Source organism: Protopterus annectens, chromosome 4.part1, assembly GCF_019279795.1.
Source record: "Protopterus annectens isolate FY-2018-M chromosome 4.part1, PAN1.0, whole genome shotgun sequence".
Taxonomy (NCBI): Eukaryota; Metazoa; Chordata; order Ceratodontiformes; family Protopteridae; genus Protopterus; species Protopterus annectens.
Genome location: NC_056734.1, coordinates 688,776,367 through 688,799,654, shown reverse-complemented (window position 1 = coordinate 688,799,654; position 23,288 = coordinate 688,776,367). Strand labels below are relative to the sequence as shown.

The 23,288-nt window shown below is 42.4% G+C and overlaps 1 protein-coding gene across 2 annotated transcripts in view; it reads right to left on the bottom strand.

The window, feature by feature from the left end:
- Nucleotides 1-23,288, bottom strand: part of LOC122801015 (NACHT, LRR and PYD domains-containing protein 1a-like) — a 1,015,111-nt gene that overhangs the window by 264,939 nt on the left and 726,884 nt on the right. For both annotated transcript variants that reach the window (XM_044070467.1, XM_044070468.1), the window contains one exon: nucleotides 11,760-11,900. In XM_044070467.1, the coding sequence (XP_043926402.1) occupies nucleotides 11,760-11,900 (141 nt within the window). The remainder of the gene's footprint in view (nucleotides 1-11,759; nucleotides 11,901-23,288) is intronic.

The following is a 23,288-nucleotide window of genomic DNA, read 5'->3' as shown; positions in this document are numbered from 1 at the left end:
AACCACATTTACTCGTTCCTCTGTTTCCTAGGATAGGACTGTTTAAGCAAAGAAAAACATATGCCCACTGCAAAAAGGGTCTTTCCATCCTTTTCACACATGGACAAAGTTTATCGAACTGTAGGGCCAAAAAGGGATGATCCGTCAAAGGTGGGATTGATGAATGAAGAAACTTGAATGGCTCTGCAAATTCACACAAGCACATCCAAGCATGTCTCCTTATGGCTATGCCTGGTCCCGCTGCTCTAGCTGTCCCTTCGGCTGCATGCACTATGACCCTCATGGACGAATTTGAGATGGACTCCAGGGTGGTCAGCTTTGAAGCAACCTTATCTTGTACTTCGTCAGATACAGCTCCTGCCAAAGTACCTGACAACTCTTTAATCAGATCCCTTTGAAATCTGGTGAGGTGTGTCATGAAGTTCAAAGACCATAATGGAAAGGTTGATGAAGCATAAACCCGCTTGCCAAACCTATCCATCACCTGAGACTCTCTCTTAGGAGGATGGATAGTTGAACTTCCCCCTGCCAGTTCCTTTTTTGTCACCACAGCTACCACCATGGCATCTATCGCCAGTCCCTTTGCCCAAAACCAATGATTGTTGGGTGTGGTTAGAATTTTGTCTGGTCTCTTGGGGATGGGTTCAATGGTATCAGAAGTCTTCTATGCCTGGTGTGAGACTAAGTTAATGAGACTGTCATTGGGCAGAGTCACCCAAGAGGTGGACGGTCGAGTGCCGAATGCCTGCAGATGCAATGATTCCTCCGAAGAGGGCTTTTGGGATGTCCAGACCCCCCTCTGCTTAAGGATTTCAAGGATGTCTCCAAAGGAGATGTCTTCCATGGGTGACCATGGGAAACACTCCTCTTCATCATAATCAGTGTCCTCAGTGATGGATTCCTCTGAGGAATCTATGTGTTTTTTCTTACACTTCCTCTTCTGAGGAACCCCCCTCAGTGGGATGATCTAGGGAGGTGTTAGAAGAGGACAAACCTGTATAGGTGACTCCTGCAGTTTCGGCGCTCACTGTCCAGGTGTTGGAGTTGGTTGAAGCTCTAGACGAGGGAAAGGACCAGAAACCTGCTCCAACAAAGGTGGAGCCAACTGACTGCCCATGGTGGACAAAGCCCTCTCCATGGCATGGAAAGCTGGTCCCCCTAAAGATGGAAAGGAGCATGGGACCGAGAAAGACGGCCTCGGAACTGTGGCCCCTCCCCACTTCAAAGAAACTGCTCCCGAGGACAAAGTTGGGGTTGAGCTAACGGGTGCTGAAGCCTCAAGGTACAGAGATGACGTCAAAAGAATTGGAGTTGAGTCTTGGCCCCCCCAGAATCGAAAGCGTAGCCATGACCCCAAGAGGTCTACAGATCTGAAAGAGTGGAAGAATTCAGGTTTGGAATCAGTACCGGAGATAAAGATCTAGCCGGGACTGAAACAGTCGACACCGGGAAACTCAGAGCCAAGAACTCCAAGGCCTCAGAGGAGGTCAGAGGAGGAAGACTAGCTGGAGCTGAAGAAGGAAGGTTTCACGCCATGGAAGCAGCTGGAAAGTACAGTTGTGTACACTTACCATAAATGTAGATGTTCGAGTGTATTCACTGTTGCAGTAATTACATTTGTAGTCGGCCTGATTTGTAGTCGGCCTGATTAACAAAGTCTTGGGTCCTGCGTCAGTTGTTGTCCCTTCTTCCATGACGTCAGGTTGTGAGGGGTATAAAACATACAGCTGACGCCATTACATCAGTTTTTCTTGCCCTAGATGTCAGGTGCCCCTCTAATGGGGAGCAATAAAACATAAAAACACAAAGATATACCTCCAACAAAAAAGCAAATACACCAAAAAGGCTTTTAAGCATAGTAAAGGAAAGTAGAGGTATAGCCAAAAGAAGTTAGGGGGCAGGAGGGAGGGTAACCAGGACTGCAACAGTGAATACACTCAAACATCTACATTTATGGTAAGTGTACACAACTGTACTATGTTCTTCGTGTTTCACTGTTGCAGTCATTACATTTGGGGAGATTCCCAAAGCTATGGTTGGGAGGAGGAGTTTAGATAGCATTAGGGCCAGCTATAAGGCCCTGCAGGACTGCAGTGGCAAAGCCAGCTCTGTATTTAGAGAAAACTGGCAAATGATAATGCTTGGTGAAAGTATGTACAGAACTCCTGGTAGCAACTTCTAGGATGTCCCTGGTAGGAATGCCTCTGAGAAAGGCTGTAGAAGTAGATGCAGCCCTGGTGGAGTGAGGTCTCATCCCCTGGGGATAGGTTTTCCATGGTGCTTATAGCAGAAATGAATGCAATGGCTTATCCATTTAGAAATGGTTTGTTTTGAAATAGCCTTCCCCTCTGCCCCTGCAGCAAATGCTACCAGAAGTTGTTCAGATTTTCTTTGAGGTTTAGTCCTATCCAAGTAGAATCTAAGTTGTCTGTGCACATCCAAGGAATGCAGAATTCGTTCCCCTTTGTTCTGTGGATTGGGAAAGAAGGTTGGCAAATGAATGGACTGATTAAGAGCCACACTGGATACCACCTTGGGCATGAAGGATGGATTGGTTCTGAGTGACACCCTGTCCACAATAAAGATGATGAAAGAATCCACTGCCATAAGGGCCTGTAATTCAGACACCCTTCTAGCTGAAGTGATTTCTAAAAGGAAAGCTGTTTTCCAAGAAAGAAATTTTAAGTCTGCAGTAGCATTTGGCTCGAAAGGAGGTAGAGTGAGTTTCTCCAATACAAAGTTAAGGTCCCAGGCTGGGGTTCGAGCTCTCCTGGGTGGTCTCAAATTTTTGGCTCCTCTGAGGTACTGCTTGAGCAGAGGATGAGAGAAGAGGGGAGGTTCTGTGTTATAATGAGCTGAAATGGCTGAGGCGTGGATTTTAATGGAGGAAAAAAGACAGGCCCTTGTGAAGCGTCTCTGTTAAGTATTGTAAAATCTGAGGTAAATTGGGTGCTGCTGTGCTCATCCCTTGATACTGGTTCCAGGCACAGAATCTTTTCCATTTTTCAGCATAAGAGTTTCTAGTACTAGGCTTCCTTTCCTCTAAGATGACATCCAACACAGGTTTGCTGAGGGATGGTAAGGGAGAGTTTAAGTAATTAGCCAGGCTGCAAGGTTCAGTGTTGGAAGCTGAGGGTGCAGAATCTGGTTCTCCTGCTGAGACAGCAGGGAAGGAGTCTGAGGCAGGTGCCATGGAGATAACCGTGACACACTGCGCAGGAGGGGGTACCAATGTTGGAGCGGCCAGTCTGGAGCAATCAAAATCATTCTTGGTTTGTCCTATTTGACTTTTAGTAGTACTTTGGAGAGCAGAGGCAGTGGGGGGAAGGCATAGACTGATAGGTTTTTCCAGCTGAAGGACAGAGCATCCACTTTCCAGGCTTGTTTGTGGGGAGTCCTTGAGCAAAATTTGTCCAATTGGTAGTTCTGGGGGGAGGCAAACAGGTCTATATCTGGGCTCCCCCATTCGCTTGTCAGCATGTTGAAAATCCTTGGTTCCAGTTTCCACTCGTGTGGGTCCATGAGGTTTCTGCTTAGTCCTTCTGCCAGTGTTTTTAATTTTCCTGGCAGGAATTGAGCTTGTAGGTGCACTTGGTAGCTCAAGGCTGTGTTCCACAATGCCATGGCTAGTCTGCAGAGGGGGTAAGAATGTGTACCCACCTGCTTGTTTATGTACCACATAATCGTGGTGTTGTCCGTCTTTACCATTAGTTGTTTTGGAAGAATGTAGTCCTTGAAGGCTGTCAGAGCATTCTGTACAGCTAACATTTCTTTTTGATTGATATGGAGGTGCATTTGACCTGGGTTCCATTTGCAATGAATGCACTTCCCTGCCAGGTAAGCCCCCCATGCATAGTCTGATGCATCTGTTGTAGGGTTTGGGCGGCAGGGGGTGGTGTGAAAGGTAGTCGATTGTTTACGTGGCAAGCCTCTGCCCACCAAAGGAACTCTAGGCGTAGGCAAGGTATGATAGGAATCATTGTTTCTAGGTTGTGAGAATGTTGACTTCATAGGCTTTTTAGATACCACTGTAGTTTCCTCATGTGCAGTCTTGCATATGGAATTAGAAGAAGGCAGGAGACCATGAACCCCAAGGCTTGCAGTATTTGTCTTGCAGACAGCAAGGTTTTTGTGGCCACTTGTTTGAAGTAGGTTGTCATATGAATTTGCTTTCTGGCGTGAGGTAAGCCATCTGGGAAGTTGTATTCAAGCTTGCTCCCAGAAATCTAATTTGTTGACAGGGTACCAGTTGTGATTTCTTTTTGTTTATGGTGTACCCCAGACAAGTTAGAACCCTTTTTCCAACTGCCAGATGATTCAAAAGTATGTCCTGGCTTTCTGCCTGAATCAGACAATCATCCATGTATCGGTATATTTGAATACTTCTTTGCCTGCAAAATGCAATAACTAGAGCTAGGCACTTTGTGAATACCCTGGGCGCAGTAGATAAGCCAAAGGGTAGTGCAGAGAACTGATAGTGTGTGTAGCCTGCTTTGAAGCGTAGGTATCTTCTGAAAGATTCCCTGATAAAAAAGCATACCTGCACATCCAAAAGTCTAGTGTTGCCAACCAGGCGTCTTTGCCTAGCACAGGAAGTAATTGGTGAAGAGTAAGCATCTTGAATTTTGGAATCTCCAGAAAGGTGTTTAGAGTAGACAGGTCCAGGATTGGACACCATGATTTGTCTTTTCTGGGTACCAGGAAAAGTCTGGAGTAGAAACATTGTCCCTTTTCCTCTTCTGGTACCAGTTGAATAGCCCCCATGCTTAAAAGAGAAAGTACTTGTTTTTGAGCCTCTGCCCACTGATTTGGGGGTAGGTCCCGCCACCCACTTGGCATTGGCAACGTGTGGAAGTGAAATCTGTATCCCTGGGACACTATATTTAAAACCCATTTGTCCTGGGTAAGGAGTTCACAGTTCTTTGCATGAAGAGCAATCTTTCCCCCCAAAGGGGCAGTCAGAAGTAAGTGCTTGGAAATTTTAAAAGGAAGTCATTGAGACAGTTTACCATATGGGGTGTCTTGTTATTCCCAGACTTGGAAGTGGAGGCCCCCCACCGCTTAGTTCTGTGAGTCCCCTGGGACTGAAACCTGGGGTTTTTGCTGTGTCTGGTTTTGGCTTGAGAAGACCTGGAAGGGGCTGGAAAGGACCAGTTCTTAGTAGGCCAGTGCCTACTAAATCTAAGAGACTGAACTTGTAAAAAATCTTTAACAGTTTGCATAGATTTAGATTTATTATCCATCTTTTTAAGAACTTCTTCAGCCTTGTTGCCAAACAGGCGGTCCTGATTTAAAGGAACATCCAACAATTTAGCTTTAACATGATCAGGCAAAGATTGCTCCTTAAGCCAGGTATGCCTTCTAAGCACAGACCAAGTAACAGCAGCCCTGCAAGAGGCATCTAAAGAATCAAAACCACATTGCAAAGTATGTTTTCCAACTTGTTCAGCAGAATGCATTAAATCCTGTAAGTCTTTAATTTCCACACAGTCAGGAATCAACATCATTTTCTGTTTAAGCAGTCCAATAACATGTTGCCGATATTTTAACATATGAAATTGGCAGTTTAAAGCTCTAATTGCCAAGGTTGCTGAAGTATAAACCTTTTTACCCCATCTATCCAGCGCCCTGGAGTCTCTATCTGAAGGGGTAGGATTTTTAGCAGTAGAAGCCTTAATGCCCTTAGGCCCCTGTGAAATAGTCTCTGGATCTGCAACAGGATTTTTTAAAAGGAACTTGTGAGACTCAGGGACCCTGTAGTATCTGTCAGGTTTACTGGGAGCAGGAGGCAGGGAATCAGGGGCAAAACTGGATTCCGAGAAAGCATCATCAACAATGTCTAGTACAGGAGGAATAGCAAAAGGCCTATGCTGAGGAAGGAGAAGGTAATCCCTAAGCCTCTTTTTTGAATCAGAAAATTCCTGGCTTTCCCAGTGAAAATGCTCTCTTAGAGTATGTAAGGTTTCCCCAAGAGAAAAATCCTCAGGAGGGGAAGCAGAGGGAATAGAGTCCTCTGCATCAGAATCCTCATAAGTAGGTAAGGGCAAATCCAGGTCATCAGAAGAGTCAGAAAAAACAGAATCCTGATCAGAAGATTCATAAACAAGCTCAGCCCTAGGCCTCTTAGAGGGGGGGTTGGCTACCCCTAATTAGAGTTATTAGATCTTCAGCCATTTTTATCATTTGTTTTTGAGGCATAGAAGCCTGAGCATGTGGCTTGTGCGTCGGACTTTTAGACATGGATCGAGATTTAGGCCTTAGTAATGAAGGAGGCGTTGATTTAATATGCAAGTCCGTAGGCCTGAATACACCCTCAGAAGCCGGTGCCTGCACAGCGGCTCCGGATCCATCCAAGGTAGAGACATCTGCGGGTTACATAGTTGAAGTATCTCGTGGCATACCCAACTCCAAATGGGTCTCAGTAGAGGCCTGCGAATCAGAAGTAGCGGGTATCAGGGGCTGCGAAAGCGCCTCACTGAGTACCATCGAACTGACAACTGGTTTAGGAGAAGCATCATTGGCAGTTTTGGACCTCGGCGGCCTGTCTCTGTCTTTATCTTTGCGTTTTTTCGGAATCCCGATAGTCGGATGGCTAACCGACAACATTTCTGGATAATTAAACCGAGAACTGAAATATTTAGAGGCAAAAATATACAGACGACAGATAGTGCGCTGATTAAATAAAGCACAAAGCCGACAGCAACGTACGTCGTGGTCAGGGCCTAGGCAAGGAATACAGTATGAATGAAAATCTTTATGAGGTATTTGCTTTCCACAATTAATGCAATTATTAACTTTTACTGACATCGGAAAGGAGCAAGAAAAAGTTTCCCCAGTGGGGTACTTAGCTTTTAGTTGAAGACTTCAGGAGTCGGCCGACCGGCACTTGCAAACCGCTTCTGCTTCGGGCACAGCATGGCAAGAAAGACTGATGTAATTCCTTCGGCTGCATGTTTTATACCCCTGACGACCTGACGTCATGGAAAAAGGGACATCAACCGACACAGGACCCAAGACTTTGTTAATTAGGCTGACTGAGGGCAACCTACAGGCAGATTACCCAAATGTAATGAATGCAACAGTGAAACACGAAGAACATCCAAGGACATACCTGAAAACCCCCCTGCCGCAAGGAGCTGATCCACCAATCTCAACACATCCGATTCTGTTAGACTCTTGATGGAACGAACTGACTGGGAAGAAGGGGATTTTGGTAGCTACAAAAAGGGGCTATTAATTGACAAGTAAAGGGATCTACAGATGGAGAATATCTGGCCTAGGAACGATCAAGAAAAGAGTATGCTTTACTTTCCATTGGCACTGAAGCCATCAGTGCCAAAATGGAAGATGGCACCAAGACTATCTGCACCGTAGTCTGGTCTTAGGTCTGTGCTGACAACTCCGGCACCGGTGGAAGAGAAACTTTCAGTACCAAGGTCAGCACCAAAGTATCCGTTAAGACTGCTACTGGTTCCACACTGGAAGAGAGACTCCCTTTAAGTCTTCTGACTGCTGGAGCTGAAGGAGAAGCTGGCACCGACTGACTTATTTTCCTAGGTTTGTCAGATTTTGACAATGAAGAAGTTGAAAAAGTGGAAGAAACATCTGTTTTACTTTTATTATCATGACCAGAGATAGTCTTTTCAAAGGCAGATTTTATCATCCCCTTTAACAACAATTTATTCTTCTTTTCCGCCAGTGCCCCATGACTGAAACCATGGCAAATGGAACAATTTTCCTGTAAGTGCATTAGGCCCAAGCAGTAAACACAAAAAGAGTGCCCATCAGAGTTGGGCAACTTATGACCACACTCAAGACAGTTCTTAAATCCAGTGGTGCCTTTGCCTTTATTAGCCATGACTGACACAAAGAGAATCACGGAATCACGCACACACACACACACACACACGCACACACGCACACACGCACACACGCACACACACACACACACACACACACACACACACAGACACACACACACAGACACACACACACACACACACACACACACACACACACACACACACACACACACACTATAAGGCAAAAACAATATCAACTAAAAAGAAGTTATGCTACTACTTTTACCTTTTCTTTTTTCTTTTTAAATAAGGGTAGAAAGATTAAAGAAAAGGACTAACAACAATGGTAGGTAAAAATACACAAAGTGTATAAGAGAAGAACATAGATTGCTACTTTTTTTTTTAAATACAAGAAAAGGGGTAAAGATAAAGACTACCAACAATGGTAGAGTAGTGTACTCAAAGGTACAGAAAGCTACCAACAATGGTAGGTAGGTAGGAAAAGTGGAGAGGAAAGGTAAGAGCTATCAAGAATAGGGTAGGCTACAGAGAAATTACAACAACATCAAGACTATAGAAGAAAAATCTTATACCGACACAGAGTTTTAGAAATAAAAGGAAAAAAAAACACTTAGCTCAAGAGCTAGTTGGCGATGGGTCTGTCACAGGAAAGTGGCAAACAAGATCTGAGGTGATTTGGAGAAGAGCACTCTGGGTAGGACTTAAGCTCGACAGTTTTTTAGTTCTGGCGAGCTGTAAGTAACAGCTGAGTCAGTTCTGATATTCAGAACCGAACCCACATGTAAATGACAAAATGATGACTGACAACATCAGATTGCTGGTTATATTAGGCACCTTTTAGTATCATGACCTGGTTTTGTGTAAACATTATGAAATGCATCAATAAATGATCACCTGTGTCCACAATGAGAATTCTCATGCATGGTCAATGACAGGGTCACAGTACATCTCACAAAGTATATCAACCCAAAGACACACTATGTAGCAGGATACAAGCTACAAAGCGTGTTACACAAACAGGGTCATAATGCAAGCGAGATGTAAGGTGCCATCTGTATGTTAATATTGGTCTTAGCACAACAGGCATGCGTACCCCACACTTCTTTGTACTGAAGGCTATATCTTGGCATGTTGTCTGCACAACTTAATGATCTCAGGTGCCCTGCCTGTCTTAGCAACCCCTTTGTAAATACCAAGGCCCTTGTTCATCACTCAAAAAAACAAAAGACTAGATAAAACATGAAAAAGGACACCAGTAACAACTATAAAAAGGTATGTGGGAAAAAGCAGTCAATGTTACTCAACTATTGATAAATGGTAGTGAAAAGGAATAGGTGTGCAAAACTCGAAACACAACGGAAAACAAATGTAATTTTAAAGAAGACATTTACATTATACTCAACCTCTGACCCTGCAGTATTATAATGAGATTGATGGCTCAGGTAGGGAATTGGACATGCAAACCTACATTACTTAGCATCATTTTATTTCCCAGCAGCTGTGTGGTTTGGTTGTTTTGCAGGTGTTAAAAACTGAAAACTTTAATTGCAAATTGTATGAAAGAGTAAAATACAGAGCATAAGGAAGGGAGTGGAGATGACAGATCAGACAGAAGATGAGTGAAAGGAAATGTGATGGTGAGTAGAGAAATTCATAAAAAAAAATAATTAAAGAAGTAGAAGCGATGGTTTCTGAGAAACATATGGCCTTTCATCTGCATTGTAAGATGCTTATAACAGACTGTTACGGCTTAAGCCAGCCCCACTGGCGCATGACAGAATCTTTGAGCACAGCACTAGTGAGACAGGCAAGGCTTAGATACCAGAGGATTGGACAGAGGGTGGTAGGTATGATAATACAGTTTGCTTACTCCTTCCATGCAGTGGAATAATATCCTCTGTGTGAACTGCCACAGTACAGGGTTTGAATCTTTTTAGTGTCTTTAAGGCACACTGTAAAGAGTTTTCCCTGGTGTCTAGTGTCCCCCTCCTACAGCTTTCATGCTGCACAACGTTGTGGTTTTTGAGTTATCCCTGGTGACTAGTGTTGTCCTCCCCCGACCCATGTCTTTTGTGTTGCACAACATTTTTGTTTGAGTTATCTCTGTTGTCACTGCACATCTTAAGTGATGCACAGCCTTTTTTTCTTTGAGTTACTCCTGGTGTTTAATGATCCCCCACCCCACATCTTCCATGTTGCACAAGTTTTTTTTTTTTTTTGTTATTCCTAGTTTCTAATGTTCCCTCCGACCCATGCCTTTGGTGCTGCACAACCTTTTTTTTATTTGAATTATCCCTCGTGCACAGCACTCCGTCCTCATATCTTTGGTGCTCCACAACTTTTTTTCATTGACTGTGTCTAGTGTTCCACCTGCACTACATCTTTTGTGCTGCAAATTTATTAATTTTTTTCTTTTTTCAGGTGCCTTTAAGGCACTCTGTATAGACTTATCCTTTGTGTCTAGTGCTACCCCCAAACAACATTGCAGGATTTGCACGTTAGTTTAAGGAAATGTGGAGGTTTGACAGCCTCCCCCACTTAAAGCACACACACATTCATGAATACACATACACGCACACATGCGTGCGCACACACACACACACACACACAAAACTCTGCACTCACAGACATACTCACCCAATTCATGCACATACACAAATCTACCCTACCCCCAATTAATCCCCTACTGCAACATTCCAGACAGACACACACTCACACATGTAGCCCACATGTGCGAGCTCACACATACACATACACAAATGTGAGCGTGCACCCCAACACTAACTGTCCGCTAAACTCTCTAGCACTTACCTTTGCCATGTTGGGTGAAAAGGAGGTTTTGGCCATGTTCACTAACATGAGCAGCTGAGCAAATGCCTTACATAAGGTAAGCACATGGCTAATTAGCATAGGTCACTCTCCTCAGAATGTGTCATTAGTACTTAGCATGGCAAAAGAGGCAGACCTCCATGATGCAGCACATCTTTAAGCTAAAACACTATGGCAAGGCTGTCTTGGAATCAGAAAAAACAACTAGGTAATATGATTTATTCTTAGTCTAGGACACAGTTCAAAGTGTTGTAACACAAAATTTTACCAAGTTCAGTTATCCAAGAAAGCCACTAGATGGCGCTTGAATTATCAAATGAATTACACTCAATGTATAAACTAGAAACACTATTTTAGCAGATTTTATTATTTTTTAATAATATATTTAAATGAAATGTACATATTTTAAACTTTTTAAATGTTGTTATATTATGCAGATTCATTTAATTAATGAATGTTCAAGATTATGTTCAACTTTTACAACAATGTATTTAAAAACGAGGTTTAAGCAATTAATATGATTGCAGATACTGATTGGTTGCTTTGAATTTGTAATGGACAGGGAAAGTATAAAGCACAATTGTTTTTTATAGTACATGTTGTGTTGATAAAGTTGAAGACGAAAACGTGGTGCTGTTTGCGTTATAAAATAAACTTTTCACATTTAGCGAACTGTCAGCTCTTCCCTTGGACTTGGATTTATTTGGGCTCGGTGGCTGTGGTGTTTTGTTTTTACAAGTTTGATTTTTGCCACTTGCTGCTTGGTTTTGATAATCAGAAATGGTTATTGTAAGGTGTACACCATGAGTATAACTCATGGTAACGAGAGTCCAGCCTATGCTGTTCTTCTCCTGAAGACAGAAATTATTTTCAAAGTTTTCCTAAACAATAACAGATTCTATTAAATTGCTAAGATTTATTATTTCAGTCACTTTATTTTTCATTCTGAGATTGTACTGCAGTGCTTTATTGTACCACAGCGAAAGCAAAATATTTCATATGCTTTACACAAATTAAAATCTGTTTATTTTATCAGACCAAGTTTTCCAAACATTGCTGCAAAATAGCATTATTTAAAATGTATAAAATATATTTTCAATTACTTACTTGAGGGATGATGTCAACTGTTGATTCACATTCACTTTTTAATCTGTACTTCTTTCCTTCTTGTAAAAGTTTTTGACATACTGGAGGCTTATCAATTTTCATAAATTTTCTCTGAGAATGTTTAATCGAGTTTGAAATATCCTAAAAAAGTTAACTATGTAAGTAAAATGGCACAAAGCATAGGCACATAAACAATAGGCATGCAAGATTATAACCTCCTTAAGACAGTGCCAGTGGCCAAAGCCCTGGAAGAAGTATCAACAGTCATACACACTGCAAACAATGAATAGTGACCTGTGCAACAGAAGAAACTAAGCTATTTAAAGCAGATTTTCCTCACAAGAAGAAAATGCAGACACCCTATAAAGTATGCCAAAGTAACCACAAGTTGAAACAGAAGACAAAGAAAGCAGGAAAAAGCTACTTTGTGCAAACAATACACACACACACACACACACATATATATATATATATATATATATATATATATATATATATATATATATATATATATATATGGGTCTACTTCATAAGATCGACAGACCATTTGATCGACATTCATTTGGTCGACAGCTCATTTGGATGACAACCAGTATTCAAGGCACTTAATAAGGATTTACCCCCCCCTAATGGGGGTGAGGGGGGTGAAGCCCCCTACCTATTTTCATTTAAAATGTGTAGTTTTTGTTGTATTTTCATGTTTTAAACGTGTGCCCTCCACACCCCCTAACTATATATATCAACTCCAGGGTCGCATAACATTGGGGAGGGGGGCAAATCCCTGTTAAGTGCACTGAATACTGGCTGTCGACCAAATGAATATTGGTCAAATGGTCTGTCGATCTTATGAAGCAGACCCACATATATATATATATATATATATATATCTAGGACAGTTGATCGAAAGACCAACTGTCCAAATCCAACCCTACCGAACACCGTTTACCGAAACTGCTTTCACCGAAAAAGCAGTTTCAGTAAATGGAAGGTAAAACACACATACACAAAAACAATCAAAAAAAAAAAAACAAAAAAAAAACACACACACCATGTTTGCTCCCTGCACCCCCACACCCCCCTACTTTTATATTCTCACTCCGAGATCAGACTACAGTGGGAAAAAGGGAATATTCCCTTATCCCCACTGTAGTCCGATCTCACCCACTACCACTTCCCCCCGATTCCCTGTACTTTTACGAAAGTTTCACGAAAGCACTTTTTTCGTTAAAAAGTGCTTTCGTGAAACTGTGACAGCCTGTTTCACTTTCGGTGAAACAGTCTTTCGGTAGACTGTCCTAGACCCCTATATATATAAATATATATATATATATATATATATATATATATATATATATATATATATATATATACACAAAAGCCAGAGATAAGTCAAGAGCCTAGCAAAATGACAAGCACTTCAAACATTTACTAGACGTCATAAAAATAGTAACTGTCAGCATGACATAACTTTACTAGATACCACTAAGACAACTTACATAAGTTTACAGAAAATAAGACAGTTTCATGGTTTTCTTTCACTTGCACATATATGCAATTTCTTTATTTTTGACTAGTTCAATCTCTGCAGCTTCAGTGTGCTTACTGACCATGTTTGACTGCTTTGTATACTCTGCAGTGATTTTTACTTGCTCCTTTTTGTTCAGTGGCTCTGTACTGTTTCTATAAGACTGTAGCATCTCAAAGATAAGCAGAATTTTATTCTAGTTTTACAGTACTTCTCTTCCTTAGTGTTGCAGCAACCTCAGCAGAGGAATAATAAAGTAAGGGGGTGTGACGGACTGTAGTTGAGCTTGCCCCCCTGCAAAAAAGGTTGAGGTCATGTTTTATTTGGCTGTGTGATTGCTTGCAAGGACTGTTTCCATGATCAGCATTGCTGCAATGCTCAATGCACACACTGAAATAGTTTCAAGATGTTGTGCACCAGCAGATGTGTTGAAAGAAGTGAGGAACTTAGGACCTACAGTAGACCCTTCTCCTTAACGACTGTTTACTCTCCCATGCACACCATTTCAATTATGCCCTCCTTTCTTCTCTCTCTCATTCCTCTTACTGTTTTTTCTAAGCCTCAGACTTTCACAAAATCATCTCACCATTCATCATCCCACCAGCCCTAGTTATTCTCCATATTTGACATTCTGCACTTCTCTGTGTTATCTGTAACCTAGACCATTACTATAAGTATTCTCTTACCCCAAAATGTTGGTTCCCCTTCTCCCTTTGTATTTCATCTCATCCCTTCCAGCACTCCATTTGTCCTTCACTTACAGCCTTCACTTCCACTCTTTCAATCAGTTGTCCCTTTAAGATTCCCTATAATTGCCCGATGGCCATGTGACAGGTTTTAAATACTCAGTAAGATATGGATATATGTATAGTTAATCATAGGTCACCTCACTGCACTGTAGATGCTCAGTGTACTTGTTTTTGCAAGTACACTGTGAGCTGAACTACGGAGGTTTTCCTTTCTCCACTGTTGTATGGCAAACCCCCTACTATGGGGAATGAACACTTGGTTTACCACATCCAGGTGGGTTTTAGGGAAGTTGTATTCTTGACCAGTTGTGATTTTGGAGTTTGTTTGTGAATGACTATGTTTTGATCATTCACAGAGGAAGCACCCTTTTTTGTCTATACCTTGAGTACCTCTAATTTGCTATTAGAATATTTATTACAGCCTATACTTCGGTTCTCTAAGTTTGAATACTACATCCTACACTTCAGTTCTCTAACAATACTCTTGAGTTTACTGCCTCATGCTTCTGATCTTACTCCCTATGCTGCAGGCGGAGTTCTGAACTGACTCTTGTCTCACCACAACAGTAACGGACATTTAAAACATTTTTCAGCACCTACAATCACTCTTAACTGACTTGGTTACAACTTACATTAACTAACACGAACTACAGATCTGTAAATACTCACGTTAACAGTAGACTTATGACTTCATCTCTGTCACTGCAGTGACTTCTGGCTATATGCCCTGTAATACGCCAGCTAAACTGGCACCATACTTTTTTCCAAACACCAGTGCTTTTTGCCAGACACCTACTGACAAGTCAATTATTACTGGCTTACAATCAGTTGCAAAGACTAATCAAGCTCATATGAATATATGAATATTGCTTGAATATGGGAAATAAACACACACACACTATATATATATATATATATATATATATATATATATATATATATATATATATATATAAATAATGTTGCTTGAACATAGCAGTTTGAGTCATCTATTGCATGTCAACATTTCTTGAGACACAGTCCATTGATCTTGCTGCATCTAAGAGTGAGACAGGCTTTACATTGCCTGCTAGCAGTCATTTTTTTCTCTGAGATGCAATGAACTCACAATAGCAATAATAAAGTAAGGGGGAGTAGGAGATAAAGTATTCTACACAGGTACTGCAGATATGCAAGGATTCTTCCCCCTGTGCAAAACTGTTTATTTTAACAAGTTGTATTTGGCTGCACTGTCATCCGGTCACATGTTTCCATTTTGTCTGCATTTAGGCTTGTACAATAAGCTTTTTCTTTTAGCTTTTATCTTTCAAATTGGATGACTTAAGAAGACTTACAGAAATCAAGCCAGATGTTTGAAGTAAAGGCCTCATCTAGAACTATATTCAAAATCTATGGATGACAGAACCACCCAGATTCAAATTCTCCACAACATTGCAGCAGACACATATAAGGCCATCTCGAATGCCACCTGCAAAGCAACAATACATCTCTCCGTCTCTCTCCTTCTAAAATATAAGCAAACCAGATTCATGTCAACTTTCAATGAATGTAAAAACATCGAAAAATGTTCACTGAAACTACCTTCAGCAAACATCCTGAGGAAATAATTTTTTTGTAGGAGAGCAAGGCCCCCTGCATCTCCCATGTGGAGGAATGCCCCCACACCCCAAAAATGAATATATTCCAAACTTGGGGTAGCACAACAGTGGAGAAAAAAGCAAATGACACTGTTACCAAAAGTAGGTTTGGCAAACTTATTTTAATTATTTTACGATTGCAGAAAGTGTCTGTGGACATTTCACGTCCCAAGCAAATTATAATGCCTGAATGAACCAGGCAATTAAGGCATGTAGCTTCACAGACTACAGACAACCAACACAACACACACTGAATGTGCCCAGTGTAGGCAGTCACACAAAACACATGCGCTCCCATTATGTGACAACAAATAATATTGTCACAGTCTACTCTTTCTTACAGCTCTTGGTGAGCTCACACAAAACCAAGCATGCAGCTGCTTCTACCTCCTGTTCCCTCTCCTCCTGGTGGTCTAGTCCTTGAGTGATAAACATACCGCGGTATGTTTTCTGATATTTTATCAATCGTTCCACTCCTCTGGCTGATAGTTCCCAAGAGAGATATTTTGCTTCGAGTGCAGTAGTTTGCCCTTGGCTGCAATGAAACTCATCTATGTTTCTGCCCACTTTCTCATCTTTTCTAAATTGTTAGTTCAAGTCCAATATCCTGTCTTAAACTGCTGCATGTCGTTGCATGTCATCTGGAAAGAAGATAATCTTATCCCTGTTCCCTCAAGTATGCTTGAAACAAACAAATGAAATGATCAGTACGGGACACAGGCTCAAACCCTACTGTGCACCTCTACTCTCCTCCCTTAATCTCATCAGTATACATCTCACTACAATCCTCTGAATGTGCATCTTAAGCATGTCACAATCTTGTTCCTCAGATCTGGTCCCCCCCAACCACCTGTGTTACACTAAGTCAAAGGCCTTCTCTGAAGGCAGGGTAGACCATGTCTGCTCATACTCTACAAACATATCCTTTAATTAAGTCATAAAACTGTGATTTCAAAAACATGGCCTTTGTTGGTTGTTTCCTTAAAGGTTAGTAGGGTAGACACTGTGCTGCACCCAGGACAAAATACATTTTATGTGGGAGTGAGAGTTGTTCATGGCAGAGGTAGTGAGATAAGTGCTTATAAACATATTTCCCAGAATTTTACACTGTGGGGACACTAGCTACATGTCTAAAGTTTGATAATTCAATCGTGTTACCGTATTTGTGGAGTGGAATAATGTATGACGTTTTCCAAAGGGAAAGAACACAAAATGCATGCACTGGCCTGTTTGTAAGAAAAGAGATGGGGTATGCTATAACATCAGCTACAATTTGGAGATTTTAGCAGATAGTGAACTGGGTTTTTGCTTTTGCAGTATTTTTCTTTATAGAGGAAGTTTAGATGGGTTGTAAGGTGAAAGTAGAGATGTCAGTAGGGTGAGGATGATGTGTTTTAGCAGTTATATGGAAGGAGCTGCCTTAGTAAGGTTTACTATGCTGTTAATGAAGTATGGGTTGAACTGGAGTGCTACTTCTGTTGTAGAAGAGTTGGGAGAAGGGTTTAAATGACTTTTACTTATGGGGTGAAATATTTTTTGAAGAGAAGATCAGAATTTCTTTGGGCTGTTTCTATGGTTGTTTTAAAGATAGGTATAATACTGTTTTTGATTGGAGCTAATCTGTTTTTGTAACATTATGCAGCTCTTTTGAATTTTTTTTGCAAGTTTGGCATGCGTTATCTTTTAACCATGTTTTCCAGGTTTTCTCTCTGTTCTGTATGAGCAATTTAGTACTTTTGCTTACTCAAGGAACATGGTTAGCTTTTATTCTTTTCCTTCTTAATGGTACATGACAATTAAAGATATTTAGGAATACTGCATTCAATTCCTGAACAGCTTCCTCTAAGGACTGGGTAAGGATGTTCATAGGTTCATACGTTTATAGGTTCATAGGTTTATACTAGGCTATCTGCGCTAAGGCATTTATAAGCCTAGCCCAAAGTTTTGTGGCTTACGCCACCCCTTATGGAGCATGTCCATTAATTCCGGGTTGGACATGGCCTTGTATGTCAGGCACATGTCACCTCTGAGCAGATGGTATGCGACTGAATAGAGCTGGAGTTTCTTCAATCTGGCAGCATATGACAGATTTTGGAGTCCCTTTATCCTTTTGGTGAGGAACTTTTGGGGTCTCTGCAATTGCTGCAGATGTCGGGTGAGATACATCCCGAATGGGGCATTGTACTCGATCATTGGTCTGATAAGTGAACAGTACAGGGGAACAATGACCTCACTAGATCTGGATGTGAATCCCTTCATGATCAGGTGGGCAATGTAGAAGGTCTTTCTAACCACTTTAGCAACGTGAGTGTCAAAAGAAAGGCCACTGTCAACCTGGGTCCCCAGGTCTCTGATAACCTCTTCTGTGCTTAGTGGATTGCCACCTATATGGTAGCTTGGGGTTACCTTGTTTTTCCAGAAGGGTATGACTATACATTTTTGGCGTTTAACTTCAGGCCATGGCTCTGGCACCAGCTATCTGTTTCCGTGAGTCCCTTCTGAAGGATATCCGTGTCCGATGCACTTTCCACTATGGCGCCCAGTTTGCAGTCGCCTGCAAACTTTGTCAGCCAAAGTCCTCCCATCTTGGCCTGTACTTCTGAGAAGTAGATGCCGAACAATAGGGGGCCAAGGACCGAGCCCTGTGGGACACCACTTGTGACCGGCTTGGAGTCTGACATAGCGCCAGCAACTTTAACCCTGTGGGTTCTGTCCTTAAGCCAGTTTGCAACCCATCTTGTGACATATGGGTTTACATTTAAGCTGGTAAGTTTTTCTACAATACCTGAGTGGGATATTGTGTCGAAAGCCTTTGCAAGGTCAAGGTAGGCTGTATGGACTGCCTTTCCCTCATCAATGGCCTTGGTTACTGTTTCGAAGAAGTCGACCAAGTTCAAAAGGCATGATCTGCCCTTGACGAAGCCAAAAGTACAGTTTTGTACCTACCATAAATGTAGATGTCCGATAGATATGCGACTGCAGTCATAACATATGGGTTGTCCTGCCTCAGGCAGCCCTCGGTCGGCCGGATTCCAAAGTCTGGGTCCGACGTCGGCTGATGTCGCATTTCTCTCCGACGTCAGAGCGGCTGGAGTACATAAGCATCAGCCGACACCATCTTCTTCAGTGTTTCTTGCCCCAGATGCCAGGTGCCCTTCAAGGAAGGCTGTAATCAAATTGGAAGACAAAAATAGGTTTCCAGACAATAAATAAGCAATAAACAGATACACCATAACAGATATCCCCAGCTAAGGATAATAGGGATAGGAGTGGACCCAAGGCATAGAGGGGAATGAGGAAGGGAAAACCCGACTGCAGTTGCATATCTATCGGACATCTACATTTATGGTAGGTACAAAACTGTACTATGCCCTTCAAGAATGCAACTGCAGTCATAACATATGGGTTGAATACCATAGCTTAGCTGGGGGAGGTGGTATGCTCTAAGAAAAGGATGGTGTAGCTATCAATCCCTGCAGGACTGCCGAAGCAAAGCCTGCTCTGGATTTGGAATATAAAGGGAGATTGTAGTGTTTGGAAAATGTATGCACGGAGCTCCATGTAGCAGCTTCTAGAATGTCTTTTGTAGGCACCCCTCTTAAAAAAGCTGTAGAGGTGGCTGTAGCTCTGGTGGAGTGTGGTCTGACATTGGCTGGCACACTCTTTCCATGGAAGGAATAACAGAATCTGATGCAATGTCCAATCCATTTTGAAATTGTCTGTTTGGAAATTGCTTTTCCTTGTATTCCAGGGGCATAAGCTACAAAAAGCTGATCAGACTTCCTACTGGTCTTGGTTCTGTCTAAGTAGTAGCAAAGTTGTCTGTGTATGTCCACGGTATGTAACAGTCTTTCCCCTTTGTTCTCAGGATTGGGAAAGAAAGTAGGCAGATGAATTGCTTGATTTAAAGAAACCCTAGATACCACTTTTGGCAGAAAGGTAGGGTTGGTTCGTAAGGAGACCCTGTCTCTGTGAAAAGTTATGAACGGTGGTATTGCCATTAAGGCCTGTAGTTACGAAACCCTTCTTGCTGAGGTTATGGCCAGCAGGAAAACTGTCTTCCAGGAAAGAAATTGTAAATCCACAGAAGCTGATGGCTCGAAGGGAGGTAGAGTCAATTTTTCTAGGACAAAATTGAGGTCCCAAGCTGGTACTGGTGCCTTTCTTGGGGGCTTTATATTCTTGATTCCTCTAAGAAATTGCCTTAACAAAGGATGTGAAAACACAGGTGGATCAGTGTTGTATCTAGCTGAGATAGCTGAAGCATGTATTTTTATGGAAGAGTAGGAGAGTCCGTTATGTAACATATCTGCCAAGTATTCCATAATGAGTGGGATGCTCAAACGTGATGCATCATGACCCTTGTTGGTATTCCAAATGCTGAATCTCTTCCATTTGGCTGAATAAGCCTTTCTGGTGGATGGTCTGCGGGCTTCTGTTAGTATCCGCTGAACCTCCTTGGAGAGAGGTAAATTGAGGTTATTTATGGGATTTCCCAAGCTGTTAGCTGTAGCGTCTGGATGTTGGGATGAACTGTCCTGAAGTTGTGTTGAGTCAAAAGTTGGGGCCATTGTGGAAGGGCCCACATTTTGTTGTGACATATGCTCCGTAGTAGTGGGTACCAGTGTTGTCTTGGCCAGTCTGGAGCTATTAGGATCCCCTTCGGCTGCTCTGCCTTGATCTTTAATAACACTGTGGTCATCAGTGGCAGAGGTGGAAATGCATAAATTATTAGGGAGCTCCAGTTGAATGAGAGAGCATCTATTTTCCATGCTTGTGGATGATATGTCCTTGAGCAGAACTTTTGTAAGCGATGATTGAGGTGGGAGGCAAATAGGTCTACCTCCGGCCTGCCCCATGTCGAGGTGAGTCGTATAAAGATGTCTGGATGTAGCCTCCATTCGTGGGGGTTTAGGAAATTCCTGCTTAGACTGTCCGCCAGAACATTGTCTTTGCCTGGAACAAACTGGGATTGTAACTGTATGTTTAGACCCAGTGATTTTTCCCAAAGATTCATTGTCAGTCTGCAAAGGGGGTAAGAATGAGTGCCCCCCTGCTTGTTTATGTACCACATCACAGTGGTGTTGTCTGTCCGTATTAGTAGGTGGCCTTGTTGAAGTTGTTGTCCAAAGGCCTCGATGGCATGCATTACTGCTAGCATTTCTTTTTGGTTGATATGCAGATGTGTTTCCTTTGGAGACCATTGCCCTTGAATACATCTGCCCTCCATGTGCACCCCCCCATCCAAGGTCTGAGGCATCTGTGGTCATGGTCTGTGTTATCTGAGTTTTTTTTGAATGACATACCTATGTTTGACTGGCTTACTGTGGCCCACCATAGAAATTCCTTTTGAAGACATGGAATGAGTGGAATAGTTGCTTCTAGGTTGTTGCTGTGTTGAGACCATAAGCTTTTTAAGTACCATTGAAGCTTTCTCATGTGTAGTCTTGCTAGTGGAACCAGGAGAATGCAGGATGCCATGTAACCCAGGGCCTGTAGGAAACTCCTTGCAGTCATCTGGGTGAGCTTTGCTAAACTTTTGAAGTAATGAGTTAACTTCTTTTGTTTGTCTTCTGTCAGGTAAGCCATTTGAGAGGCTATGTCTAGTTTGGCTCCTAAGAAGGTTATTTGCTGGGATGGCTGAAGTCTTGACTTTTGAAAGTTGACTGTGTATCCCAGAGCCTGTAGCAAGTGTATGACATAATTCAAGTTTTTTGTCAAGGTTAGTTTGTTGTCCGCTTGTATGAGGCAATCATCCAGGTACGGGTAGATTTGAATCCCCTGGAGCCTGCAATGAGCAATTACTGATGCCAGGCATTTCGTGAATACTCTGGGCGCAGTAGATAAGCCAAATGGCAATGCTGAGAATTGATAATGCTCTGGCCCTGCAAGAAATCTGAGGTATCTTCTGCAGCTGTGTCTGATAGGGACATGCAGGTATGCCTCCTTGAGGTCCAGAGTAATCAGCCAAGACCCCTTGCCCAGCATGGGAAGGAGTTGCTGTAAAGTCAGCATTTTGAACTTTGGTACTATGAGAAAAGTGTTTAAAGCGGACAAGTCCAGTATTGGTCTCCATTGAGTTTCTTTTCTTGGAACAAGGAACAGTCTTGAGTAAAACCCCTGACCTTGCTCATTTTGTGGAACTTTTTCTATTGCTTTGATCTGAGCAAGCAGAGAAATTTGCTTGATAGCCTCTGCCCTCTGATTTTGTGGAAGGTTTGGCATGCCTTGTTTTCTTGGCAAGGTATGAAAATGGAACCTGTAACCGTGGTCTATAATGTCCAAAATCCATTTGTCTTTTGTCAGTTTGTGCCAATGTTTTGAAAACAGAGATAACTTTCCACCCAAAGGAGCTTCTTTTTGCTCCTTGGTCAGCGGAACTAGAGGAAAGTCATTGAGATTGCCCCTGCGGGGCAGGAGAAACCCCTGTGTCACTTCTTTGGTTTGCTGGTTGCCATTATCGTCCCCTGTAGGATCCTCTGTATTGCCCTCTTCCTCGGGCACACCTGTTTTTGCCCCTTTGAAATCTTTCAGGATTAGGAAAGGACCAGTTCTTAGAAGGCCAGTTCCTGCTGAATCTGGGCGGCTGAACCTGGAGGAAATCTTTGACTGTCTGAACTGACTTGGCTTTTTCCTCAATGGACTTTAACACATCTTTAGCATTAGCACCAAAAAAGCTTGTTCTTTTCCAAGGGTGCATCAAGAAGTTTTGCCTTAACATGATCTGGTAAAGGTTGTTCTTTTAACCATGCATGTCTATGAATGACCGCCCCTGTCATAGCTGCCCTACATGAAGCCTCCAATGCATCATATGCACACTGTAGAAAGTGATTGCTAACCTGCTGAGAATTATGCACAGCCTCCTGCAAAGACTTCCTATCTAAAGGTTCAGGAGAGGCCAATCTTTTCTGTAAATCATCTAACAGGAAATCCTGATATTGAAACATGTGAAAGAGACAATTGAGAGCTCTCATAGATAAAGTAGTGGAGGTGTAAACCTTCTTCCCCCATCTCACTAAGGACCTTGCTTCCCTGTTGGAAGGCAAAGGGTTTTTGGAGGTGGTAGCTGAAACCCCTTTAGGCTCCTGGGAAACTGTTTCTAAATCAACAGCATGGGCCCTAAAGAAATGAGAATGGGTTTCTGGGACCCTATAGTATCTGTCAGGCTTGACAGGAGCAGGAGGAAGAGTATCAGGGGTAACACTGGAGTCAGAGTATAAGTCATCCAAAACATCAAGCACAGGAGGTATAGCTAAGGGTCTGTGCTGGGGCTTTTTAAGGAAGGTTCGAAGGCGCTTTCTGGAATCTGAATACTCCTGGCCTTGCCACTTAAAATGCTCTCTCATGGAATGCAGAACTTCCCCAAAAGAAATATCCTCAGGAGGGGAGACCGAGGGAATGGAGTCCTCTGCATCTGAATCCTCATAGGTCTGGAAGGGCTCTTCCTGGCTTTCGGAGTGAACAGAGTCCTCAGAATCTTCATCTGAAGGAAGAGGGTCAGAGGGTTCAACCCTGGGCCTCTTATCAGGAGGAGGCTGGGATCCTCTCTCAGGATGGGCCTGGGAACCTCTGATCAGGGAAATTAAATCTGCGGCCATAGAGATGATTTGAGTTTCAG